At 43.1% G+C, this 12,429-nt stretch overlaps 1 protein-coding gene across 1 annotated transcript; it reads left to right on the forward strand.

Annotated features, from left to right (window-relative positions):
* Window positions 1-8,348: 8,348 nt before the first annotated feature.
* Window positions 8,349-11,423, forward strand: LOC127342166 (G-type lectin S-receptor-like serine/threonine-protein kinase SD2-5). The gene is made up of 2 exons (XM_051368114.2): window positions 8,349-8,622; window positions 8,693-11,423. Exon 2 carries the CDS (start codon window positions 8,709-8,711, stop codon window positions 11,220-11,222), a length of 2,514 nt encoding a protein of 837 aa, XP_051224074.1. The 5' UTR covers window positions 8,349-8,622; window positions 8,693-8,708; the 3' UTR covers window positions 11,223-11,423.
* The last annotated feature ends 1,006 nt before the right edge of the window (window positions 11,424-12,429 follow it).

Genomic DNA, 12,429 nt, shown 5'->3' on the forward strand with positions numbered 1-12,429 from the left:
ATGAGCACAACAATTGCCAAGTATCACATTACCCAAGACATTAATAGCAATTACTACATGTATCATTTTCCAATTCCAACCATATAACAATTTAACGAAGGAGAAACTTCGCCATGAATACTATGAGTAGAAACTAAGGACATACTTGTCCATATGCTACAGCGGAGCGTGTCTCTCTCCCATAAGGTGAATGCTAGGATCCATTTTATTCAAACAAAACAAAAACAAAAACAAACCGACGCTCCAAGAAAAGCACATAAGATGTGATGGAATAAAAATATAGTTTCAGGGGAGGAACCTGATAATGTTGTCGATGAAGAAGGGGATGCCTTGGGCATCCCCAAGCTTAGACGCTTGAGTCTTCTTGATATATGCAGGGGTGAACCACCGGGGCATCCCCAAGCTTAGAGCTTTCACTCTTCTTGATCATAGTATATCATCCTCCTCTTTTGACCCTTGAAAACTTCCTTCACACCAAACTTCTCATAAACTTCATTAGAGGGGTTAGTACATAATCAAAAACTCACATGTTCAGAGGTGATACAATCATTCTTAACACTTCTGGACATTGCTCAAAGCTACTTGAAGGTAATGGAACAAAGAAATCCACCCAACACAGCGAAAGAAGCAATGCGAAATAAAATGCAGAATCTGTCAAAACAGAACAGTTCGTAAAGACAAATTTTTAATAAATACTTCCGTTGCTCAGATCAGAAAACTCAAAACTAACGAAAGTTGCGTACATATCTGAGGAACACGCACGTAAATTGGCATATTTTTCTGATTTTTCTATAGAGAAAACAGCCCAGATTCGTGACAGATAGAAATCTGTTTCTGCGCAGAAATCCAAATCTAGTATCAACCTTCGATTAGAGGCTTCACTTGGCACAACAAAACACAAAACTAAGATAAGGAGAGGTTGCTACAGTAGTAAACAACTTCCAAGACACAAATATAAAACAAAGTACTGTAGCAAAATAACACATGGGTTATCTCCCAAGAAGTTGCTTTCTTTATAGCCATTAAGATGGGCTCAGCAGTTTTAATGATGCACTCGCAAGAAATAGTATTTGAAGCAAAAGAGAGCATCAAGAGGCAAATTCAAAACACATTTAAGTCTAACATGCTTCCTATGCATAGGAATCTTGTAAATAAACAAGTTCATGAAGAGCAAAGTAACAAGCATAGGAAGATAAAACAAGTATAGCTTCAAAAATTTCAGCACATAGAGAGGTGTTTTAGTAACATGAAAATTTCTACAACCATATTTTCCTCTCTCATAATAACTTTCAGTAGCATCATGAGCAAACTCAACAATATAACTATCACATAAAGCATTCTTATCATGAGTCTCATGCATAAAATTATTACTCTCCACATAAGCATAATCAATTTTATTAGTTGTAGTGGGAGCAAATTCAACAAAGTAGCTATCATCAAATATAGGAGGCATATTGTAATCATAATCAAATTTACTCTCCGTAGTAGGTGGCAACAAAAGACTACTATCATTATAATCATCATAAATTGGAGGTAAAGTATCATCAAAGAAAATTTTCTCCTCAATGCTTGGTGGACTAAAAAGATCATGCTCATCAAAACCAGCTTCCCCAAGCTTAGAATTTTCCATATCATTAGCAACAATGGTATTCAAAGTGTTCATATTAATATGTTCCATGGGTTTTTTAATTTTCGGATCAAACCATCCATGTCTTAAATCAGGAAATAGAGTAAAAAGCTCATTGTTGTCCATTATGCCTTACTAGTGTAAACAAGAAACAAAAAGATGCAATTGCAGGATCTAAAGGAAATAGCTTTGAGTACTTACGACAGCGGAAAATAGCTTGGTAGCCGAGGTCCGGAGTGTGAGTACCTTTTACCTTTCCTCCCCGGCAACGGCGCCAGAAAATAGCTTGATGTCTACTTCCACCTCCTTTTCCTGTAGACAGTGTTGGGCCTCCAAGAGCAGAGGTTTGTAGAACAGCAGCAAGTTTTCCCTTAAGTGGATCACCCAAGGTTTATCGAACTCAGGGAGGAAGAGGTCAAAGATATCCCTCTCATGCAACCCTGCAACCACAAAGCAAGAAGTCTCTTGTGTCCCCAACACACCTAATAGGTGCACTAGTTCGGCGAAGAGATAGTGAAATACAGGTGGTATGAATATATATGAGCAGTAGCAACGGTGCCAGAAAATAGCTTGCTGGCGTGTAGTTGATGGTGGTAGTATTGCAGCAGTAGTAACACAGTGAAACAGTAAACAAGCAGTAGTAACGCAGCAGTATTTAGGAATAGGGCCTAGGGATTAGACTTTCACTAGTGGACATTCTCAACATTGATCACATAACAGAATAGATAAATGCATACTCTACACTATTGTTGGATGATGAACACATTGCGTAGGATTACACGAACCCTCAATGCCAGAGTTAACAAGCTCCACAATTCAATGTTCATATTTAAGTAACCTTAGAGTGTAAGATAGATCAAAAGACTAAACCAAGTACTAACATAGCATGCACACTGTCACCTTCATGCATATGTAGGAGGAATAGATCACATCAATACTATCATAGCAATAGTTAACTTCGCAATCTACAAGAGATCATGATCATAGCATAAACCAAGTACTAACACGGATGCACACAGTGTCACCATTACATCGTGCAGGAGGAATAGAACTACTTTAATAACATTGCTAGAGTAGCACATAGATAAATTGTGATACAAACACATTGCAATCATAAAGAGATATAAATAAGCACCTCACTATGCCATTCATCAGTGAATAAGTATTCTGTGAAATATAGCCTAAGAGACCCACACGGTGCACACACTGTCACCTTTACACACGTGGGACAAGGAGTCTCCGGAGATCACATAAGTAAAACTCACTTGACTAGCATAACGACATCTAGATTACAAGCATCATCATATGAATCTCAATCATGTAAGGCAGCTCATGAGATTATTGTATTGAAGTACATAGGAGAGAGATGAACCACATAGCTACCGGTACAGCCCCGAGCCTCGATGGAGAACTACTCCCTCCTCATGGGAGATAGCAGCGGTGATGGAGATGGCGGTGGTGTTGATGGAGGAGCCTTCCGGGGGCACTTCCCCGTCCCGGCGGCGTGCCGGAACAGAGACTCCTGTCCCCCAGATCTTGGCTTCGCGATGGCAGCGGCTCTGGAAGGTTTCTTTGGGTTTCGTCGAACGTATCAGGGTTTTCGCGACGGAGGCTTTAAATAGGCGAAGAGGCGGCGCCAGAGGGTCGAAGGGGTGCCCACACCATAGGGTGGCGCGGGCCCCCCTGGCCGCGCCGGCCTAGGGTTTGGTGGGCCTGTGCCCCCTCCCTGGTGGCTCTCGGGTGTTCTGGATGCTTCCGGGCAAAATAGGAACCTGGGCGTTGATTTCGTCCAATTCCGAGAATATTTCGTTACTAGGATTTCTGAAACCAAAAACAGTAGAAAACCGGAACTGGCACTTCGGCATCTTGTTAATAGGTTAGTTCCAGAAAATGCACGAATATGACATAAAGTGTGCATAAAACATGTAGATAACATCAATAATGTGGCATGGAACATAAGAAATTATCGATACGTCGGAGACGTATCAAGCTACTCCCCCACAGTGAAATTTGACAAGCATTTGGCACGAGCGATGATCCAAAGCCTAGCCTCCTCCTTTATGTCTAGAACGATGCGGGAAGGCATAAGAGAGGCCCTCTGAAAAACTCTGATGTTGCGCTCATTCTAAATCTTCCCGGTGACAAGAGAGGTGATGGATGCGACAGCCTAACGCAGGAGACTATCACCAAACAACATGACTTGACGTCCAATAGAGATCCGCCCATAGATCTGGGGAGAGATGAGGGAGCCCCAACCAAAAGAAAACGAATATCTAGAATGGGAAACAAGGTGAACAACAGACTCTATATCTGGTTGTCAGAAAAGAAACAACAAGAAAATAGTAGATAAGTTGATTGAATCTCAGAAGGGAGCACTGAATACATTTGTGTTGAGAAATGACACTAATCAAAATTCTGAGAAATTATATATCACCAATGGTGAAGAACAACCACATGATACTGAGAATATTGTTGAGGAAAATGATGTTGATGTTGATGCCAATTAGAAAACCGAAAGTGAGAATCCTAGAAACATAGAAACATAGAAACATAGATGGCGCACTACTAGAAAAAAAACAATTTGATGAAATTAGTGACAGTGAAGAAAATGTCCAAAACCAAGAAGCGTAAGCAATGTAGGAGGACTCATGTAGAGTTAAATACTTTCTGGTGATGATTGATGGTGCAATTGCTTTCCTAACTAATAGATTTGAGGAACTGAGTTAGTTGGGAGTATATTTGGCTTCTTGTTCAACTCGAAAGAATTGAAGTCCTTGGATGATGATGATCTAAGAAGACGTTGCACTAATTTTATCAGAACTTTCACTCATAGTGAGTTATCTGATGTTGATCTAGATGACTTTCGTTCTTAACTAAAAGTGTTACAGCTGACATTGCCAAACACACTCATGTCAGCGGATGAGATTTTTGAGTTTGTTAGAGATGCAAATTGTTATCCAAATGTCTTAGCCTCATATCGTCTCGTCTTGACCGTAACGGTAACTGTTGCATTAGTTGAAAGGAGTTTCTCAAAAAAAACTAAAGCCACTGAAAAACTATTTGAGATCAACTATGTCACACGACAGACTAAATAGTTTGGCCATGTGTTCCACGGAGATAAATATGCTGGAGAGTATTGATTTTGCCACTGTCATTGATGATTTTGCATATGTAAAATGCACGGAAAACTATTTGAGGCTTGGAGGTTTGTTCGGAGGCTATTTTCTTTTTATGCACCGTAGCTTCTATGATATTTGGTTTGGAACAAAGACAAGAAAATTTATCAGATATTTGATGCTACTGAAAAATTATTGGTGCTTATGAGTTCGCAGTTTCATCAGTTTATGCAAGCAATCGTTTTTTCACCCTTGGGCCCCTTGATAGACTTCGCCCTCGGGCCTTCGAAATTTTAGAGCCAGCCCTTCTAGCAGTGGTATGCCGGGGCGGCAGCCCTGGGCGGACATTCGGGTGGTGGCCATCATCTTTGGCCACGAGGGTGGCGATACTACCACACTGGATCTGCTCGATCCTTTCGTCTGGCCAGACTGGCGGAGCAGCGGTGGGGGCATCACTCGCAGGAAAAGTTGTGGCTAGGGGGGGGGGGGGGGGGGGGGTTGTGTTGCTGGCCCATATGGCTTGGCAGCAAGGTTTTAAATAGCGCGCTATTTCATTTAGCGAGGACCTTCTCCAAACGCTATGCACGTTATAGCGTGCTATAGCGCGCTATATATAAAATAGCATTTTCCAAATGTTAAGGGTTTCGGCAACTAAAATCTTATCCAGCATACTAATTGCATAAGCAGATCGTTCAAACTAGATTCTTAGGACCAAATTAAAGACAACATTTTTTAAGACATGCTAACATTATGATTTAAGATCCAAGGAGGAAACAACAGAGGTGAAAGCACTCATTCAGAATCGGAAGAAGAATGCATGGCTTCATGTACAAATCGGAGGATAGATTGTACACTACCAATCTAGTCATCTACAGATCAATAGTTCAATACATCTACGTATCTACAAATCAGGATGAGGAGGAGGTTCTAGTCAGCTCTAACCCGGTGGGTGATTTGCTTGCGGCGTCTCCGACATCCGAGCCGGAGGAAGTAGCCAACGACACCCTGTGGGAGGAAGCAACGGACGCCAACATCACGCTGGAAGAGGCATCCACCGTCGCTTCCGTGGAACTGCTAAACTGGGATTTAGGCTAGGTTTTGCCGTACGTATATGTGCTTTAGGTATTTAGCTTCGGTGGGGAAATTGGACCTTTGGGCCGATGGGTTGGCCTGAAGCATTGGACCTTTTTGCTTTTTTGCAGCCAAACATTTTAGCGCCGCTACGCGTTATGCGTTTTAGTGCGATTTAGCATGATTTAGCGTGTTATTTCGTGTTTAGCACCGTAGCGACCATTTTCTGTCAAATATAGCGTGGAGGGTCCAAATCCGCTATTGCGCGCTAAAACCGGCGAAATTGCGCGCTATTTAAAACCTTGCTTGGCAGCAGCAAGGTGGTAGTGTTGATGCGGTCTGGGCGATGGAAGTTAGGTTGTTGTTTGTTGCTAGTGGACTCGGGTGGTTGTATGCGGAGGATCCCAGGAGAAATCCTTGTCCTGGCTCTGGCCAGGACCAGCCACGGCGACGCCCGTGGATGTCGATGACTTTCTTGGAAGCATCGTTGAGGGCTACTCTCCCCACACTATGGTCTTCCCTCCGGAGGGAAACCTCAGATCCTCAGGATCGGACGATGGAGGCGTCTCTGCGCATTTCTCCTTGTTGGGGGCATCATCTCGGGATTGGCTTCGACTTAAGGACAGGTGGTTGGTTGGTTGCTGAGATGGCTCGCTTTGGGACAACGCGGGATGTTTGGCAACGATGATACGTCGAGCGGAGCTTGGGTTACAGCTTGGGCTTTGTTAGCTGGTTACTGACGTGTCCGATGGGTTCTCTCATGCTTCGTTGCGTCACCGTGAAGTCTGACTTGCGACCGAGTGTGTTCCTTTGGCAACGATGACCAGCAACCGGTGGCTTTGGTGGAGGATTCGGTCAGCGCAAGCCCATCATAGTTCACTTGTGAAGCTCCTCGTCCGAGTTGGAGCTGTCTCTCTTTGGCGTGTGTGGCCAACTGTTGGCATTTGACCAGGTCGGTTGGTGGTTATGTTGTGGTCATGTTCCATGACGACATTGGTGTACTTGTATCGGTTTTTGGCCGGTTACCCACTAATTAATTGGCCATCTTCTTCTTTATCAATGAAAATGGCAAGTGTTGCCTAGTTTTTCAAAAATGCTAAAACTATGTGGTCAAGTTGGCATAGTCATCTGATATGAAAACTAATACATCGCAGGGACTGAAGAGTGAGAGGTAGCAAGAGGAGAGTGGAAAAAATGAGTAATAAACATGCCCTAGAATAGGGTGACATAGTGTTTTTTTAAGGAATCCGTAACTTACTTGCCTATAAGTTTAGATCATTCATATTTATATTCTGGTGATATTTTCTTAACATAACATTTCCAACGGCGTCGACGCCCTTGGGCGCCGTTTCCTTCTTGGAGGCGCCCTTGTGGTGAAGCTCTTGCTCCTCCCCTAAGTCAACTTCAGAGGAAACCTTTGATCATTGCTATCGGACGATGACAGCATTTTTGTGTCGTTTTCCCTCTTGTGGGCTTCGTCTTTGGAGCTGTGCTTCCACCGGTGTGCTGGTGTTGTAGCCGGAGCGGCGGCTCTGAAGTATCGTAGGGTGGCTGAGTTGTTGGCTCGGCAGGTGCGCGGTCTCGGGGCCGGTGTGGGTGTCGGACTGGAGGCTCATGTGTGGTAGGGTGTTGTCTCTGGTTGCTTGGGTGATAGGGCAGCGGCTCGTTTGGTGCGTGGTCTCGGGACCGGCATGTGTGTTGACGATGTACCAGTTTTCAGCTGGTTTTTCCTAATTAACTAGGCAACTTCTTCTTAATCAAGGAACAGGCACATCTTTTGCCTTGGGTTAAAAAAACATTTTTGTGGCGTCTACAGAATAAAATAGTTTAGAAATACATATTTTCAACATTTATAGAACCATACAAAAATTTGTCTGCAAGGGCCACTTGGCTAGATCAAGACAAAACTAAGACGAACACGATAAAAATCTAGCCAAAGCACGCATAGCCATTAGCAGGCAGTAGTTCATTTTACTAGCTAGACACCCCCTCTCTGATCGCACTCCAAAGATGCATTGACTGCTAGTAGTATGGTTGATAACACACACTGTTTCCAACTCAACCTTTATTTGTACCTGTCGGCCGACGACGACGACCCATTTTGCGTTACAGAGCCTCCAGGCTCACCTTTCACCTCTGATAAAGAGATCGAAAGAAGTGTGTCTTCTTCTTCTAAACCTGCACTTGCACATAGAATACAATTTAAGTATAGTTTATTAGCATTGTTGGGACGAAAGGTTGGCATGGTGATGAGGGCACAGCCAGCATGACTGGAACCGAACTGTTTCTACAGGATTCATATTCTTGGAATTTTCTTTCGTGTGAGTTTTCATTGGACCGTATCATGCACGTCCAATTAGTTTCTTGTTGACGACGTGCACTCCACGGTCCAGCAACATCCAAGTCAGTCACTGTGACACTGTCGCCTTGGGACTAATCAGAGACCAGCCAAACTATGGAACCCGTGATCTACTCCAAGTCATCTCTCCGGCGACGACGATGATCATCGTCAATGTTTTTTGTTGACTGAAGGTCTGAAGCACACAATTTCCTGCCTAGCAGGGAAGAGCCGTGATCGGTAGACCACACACGTGTCACGTGTGCCCAGCATTGGCACCACAACTAACCAGTCAGTGACGCTTTGGGACTGTCAGAAACACCAATCCATCTATGAAATCCCGCAGCACTCTTGGCTACTCCCGTCTCTCTGGCGACTGCATCTTCTCCATCGGCTCAGCATCATCAGGTGTGACCGTGTGATATTGTTCTACTCTGCTACTTCATCCGCCGGCTGCTTAATACCATCAGGTGCGACGCTCGTCTCCAGTTACTTGCTGGTTCATCCTTGTGCTAACTGATTTGTAGTTTATTATTACAGTTTCTGCTGAAGCGCCATGGGTCCTGCCATTGTCTTCTTCCTCGTGCTTGCGTCTGCAGCACCGCTGCTCTTGGCGTCGCAGGTTTTGGGCGATTATCCCACGCCCAAACCCTCAACAGTTTGGATCAACAACAACGTTTTCTTCAAAGACTCCGACAGCCGCAACATCATTCCCCGTGTTGTTGTACCTGACTCAAATTCCGAAATTTACACCGATGCAGGGTTCCACTGTGTCCCATCTATTTTCCAGTGCGACCAGTTCCTCTTTGCAGTATCTATTGGCAACTCCAACACTCAGCAGATGTCCCGGTCTTTCAACCAGCAAATTGCCGGCTTTGCCGACACTCGGCAGATTATCTGGTCTGCCAACAGGGATCGTCCTGTTAGGGAGAATGCCACACTTGAGTTTACCACACATGGAAACTTGGTCCTCCGTGATGCTGATGGTAGCCAGGTCTGGTCAAGCAACAGCTCAGGCCAATCTGTAGCTGGCATGGTGATCAAAGATGTAGGCAATCTGGTCTTGTTTGATCACAATAACAGAACCGTGTGGCAGTCATTTTATCATCCTACCGACACATTGGTCCTTGGTCAGTCACTTGTGGAAGGTATGAGGCTCACATCAAATACTTCTGCAACAAATACGACCGAGGGTATGTTGTATATCACTGTGCTACCAGGTGGATTATATGCATTTATTGAATCCACACCACCACAGTGCTACTTTTTAAATCCCTTGCGTCAAAACAAGACAACAAATGATCCAACAAAGGTCACATTCATGAGTGGAAGCCTCACCACGTATCAGTCAGGGCAGTCAGATTTTCGTACTAATCTCGTATTTGCTCCAGCTACATCCACCCAGTTCATGAGATTAGAGTATGATGGACATCTGAGGGTGTATGGATGGTCTGTTGATAGATGGACTCCAGTGTATGATGTAATGACATCAATGGAGAAGGATGATTGTGATTACCCAACAGTTTGCGGGGAGTATGGCATATGCACAGAGAGGCAATGCGGCTGTCCAGTTGAGACTAATTCAAGTTCAAGCTACTTCAAGCTGGTGGATGAACATAAGCCAAATCTTGGTTGCACACCAATAACTCCAATCTCTTGTCAGGAAATACAACACCATCGGCTCTTGACCCTTCCCAACATCGATTACTTTGACGAAAGCAACACGGCAGCCAATGCAACAAGCATCGATGACTGTAAGCAAGCCTGCTTGAAGAACTGCTCCTGCATGGCTGTTTCGTTCAGGTATAAATGGAATGCTCCCCATGGGAAATGTGTGTGGGTGACAAAGGTCTTTTCCTTGAAATCGATACAACCTTATGATGGTTACAACTCTTCTACATACATTAAGGTGCAACTTAGCCCCCCTACTGAAAACAGAACAACGGTGCAGCCCAACCCCTCTAGCGAAAACAAAACAAAGGTGATGTTAGGTGCTTCACTTGGTGCTGTTATGGCTCTTGTATTGGTTGTCATTGTTGTCGCACTTTATCTAAAAAGGAGGAGAAATTATGTGGATGAAGAATTTGATTTTGATCAATTCCCTGGAATCCCGACGAGGTATTCTTTTGAAAGATTAAGCGAATGCACAGAAGGGTTCAGTAAGAAGCTCGGAGAAGGTGGGTTTGGATCAGTGTTTGAAGGGAAATTAGGTGAAAATAGAGTTGCCGTGAAACGTTTGGAAGGTGCTAGACAAGGAAAGAAAGAATTCTTGGCAGAGGTTGAGACTATTGGTAGCATTGAACACATCAATCTTGTCAGGCTAATTGGCTTTTGTGTAGAGAAGTTTGAGAGGCTTCTGGTTTATGAGTATATGTCGGGAGGGTCGCTTGATAGGTGGATCTATTACCGACATAATAATGCCCCTCTTGATTGGTCCACGCGTTGTAGGATCATTCTGGATATTGCGAAGGGCCTATGCTATCTTCATGAGGATTGCAGACGGAAGATTGCTCATTTGGATATCAAACCACAAAATATTCTTTTGGATGACAACTTCAATGCCAAAGTAGCTGATTTTGGACTATGCAAGCTAATAGATAGGGATCAAAGCAAGGTAGTGACTATGATGAGAGGAACACCTGGATATCTGGCACCTGAATGGTTGACGTCACGGATCACTGAAAAAGTTGATGTCTACAGCTTTGGAGTTGTCATCATGGAAATAATAAGTGGAAGAAAGAATATCGACAACTCTCAGCCGGAGGAGAATGTCCAGCTCATAAATCTATTAAGAGAAAAGGCTCAAAACAACCAACTGATTGATCTGATTGACAAGCATAGTGATGATATGCTCTCACAGCACGAGGAAGTGGTTCAAATGATGAAGCTCGCGATATGGTGCCTGCAACATGACAGCATTCAAAGGCCTTCAATGGCAATCGTGATCAAGGTATTGGAAGGCGCGATTAGCATACAAACTTTCGATGCAAATTCAATCACGTTTGCTCAAGATAATCCATCAGCATATTCAGCTCCATCTCAAGCATCCATATTATCTGGCCCAAGGTGAAACGGGTGGGTAATGAGCAGAAGAATGTCAAGCTATGGACTTTGGCTTTTGTATCCTATCATATTTGTACTATTGAAGCATGTTTGAAATTCAAAATTTTAGTTATCAATAATATAGACATCAGTATTGGATGTCACAATAAAAAATCTAATTCGTATGTATATAATTTGATTCCAACAAATGTTGGGAAATATTGATAAATGTGGTTTTATTGAATAATTATAAATATTCATATGACCGGTACTATTTCTATTTTTACGAGGAGCGGATTAGCTTAGTAAATGAAACTATTACCTGTAAAATGGGCAATATATTGCATATTTCAAAGCTTAATGGATGACTTGCTGAAGTCAAGCACAACCCCATTGTTTTCTTGCAGCAAAATTCATAAGAAGGATGGCAAATAACTATTTCAAACAACAAAAGGTACGATATATCCTATAGAAATCCAAAGTCCAAATTAAGCATATCACCTTAGTGCAGAGTAATGCAAAAGGCACATTGCCCATGAATATCTCCTACAGCACTCATTTTCCCACATCAACCTGCAACAACCAAGTAAGAATAAAATAAAGGGACATATATAGCCTATTATAATAGAAGAATAAATTGGCAACAATAACAGAAATGGTTGGTTATGTTCGCTGAAAGTCATATTAGTGACCATCGCAATTAAAAATGGAGCTGGCTTGCCTGCACTATAGAGCTATGCATCAGGCATTACCAACTTCAAATTTTTAGCCTCTTTCCACAAATGGCAGGGCCGGCAAATTAAAAAAAATGTAACCAAAGGAATTCTAAAAAAAATCATAAAATGAAAACATGCGCATGGAGTCACTGTATGAAATATAGTTGTTAGGAAAAATAATAAACCAGCCTTATGGTGACTTGAAAAAAAGCTTCGCAAAAAAGTTGTATTAGTATGAGTTAGCTTAGCTTTCTAGTTTCTACTCAAATAACCATGCTGATTGCAAAGCCTTTTGCAAACTTACCAATAATCACCCGATGAAGCTTGCAATTGGTTTGCATTTGGATTTAGAGCGATTGAGGAGGGATCACATCGCCAATGCCTACGTATTGTAGACTTGGGTTTCGGGAGAGAGCGACGATGGAGATTCCGGGAGTGAGATTAGGCACACGACGTACCCAGCTTCGGGTACCCTTGGTGGAGGATCCTTACGTGCTGCTAGCAATCCAGTATATGATC

The sequence above is a fragment of the Lolium perenne genome, chromosome 3 (genome assembly GCF_019359855.2).
Source record: "Lolium perenne isolate Kyuss_39 chromosome 3, Kyuss_2.0, whole genome shotgun sequence".
Classification (NCBI taxonomy): domain Eukaryota; kingdom Viridiplantae; phylum Streptophyta; class Magnoliopsida; order Poales; family Poaceae; genus Lolium; species Lolium perenne.

What these genes read in the sequence shown, in the direction of transcription:
- LOC127342166 (XM_051368114.2), top strand. Translation starts at nt 8,709, where the DNA reads ATGGGTCCTGCCATTGTCTTCTTCCTCGTGCTTGCGTCTGCAGCACCG.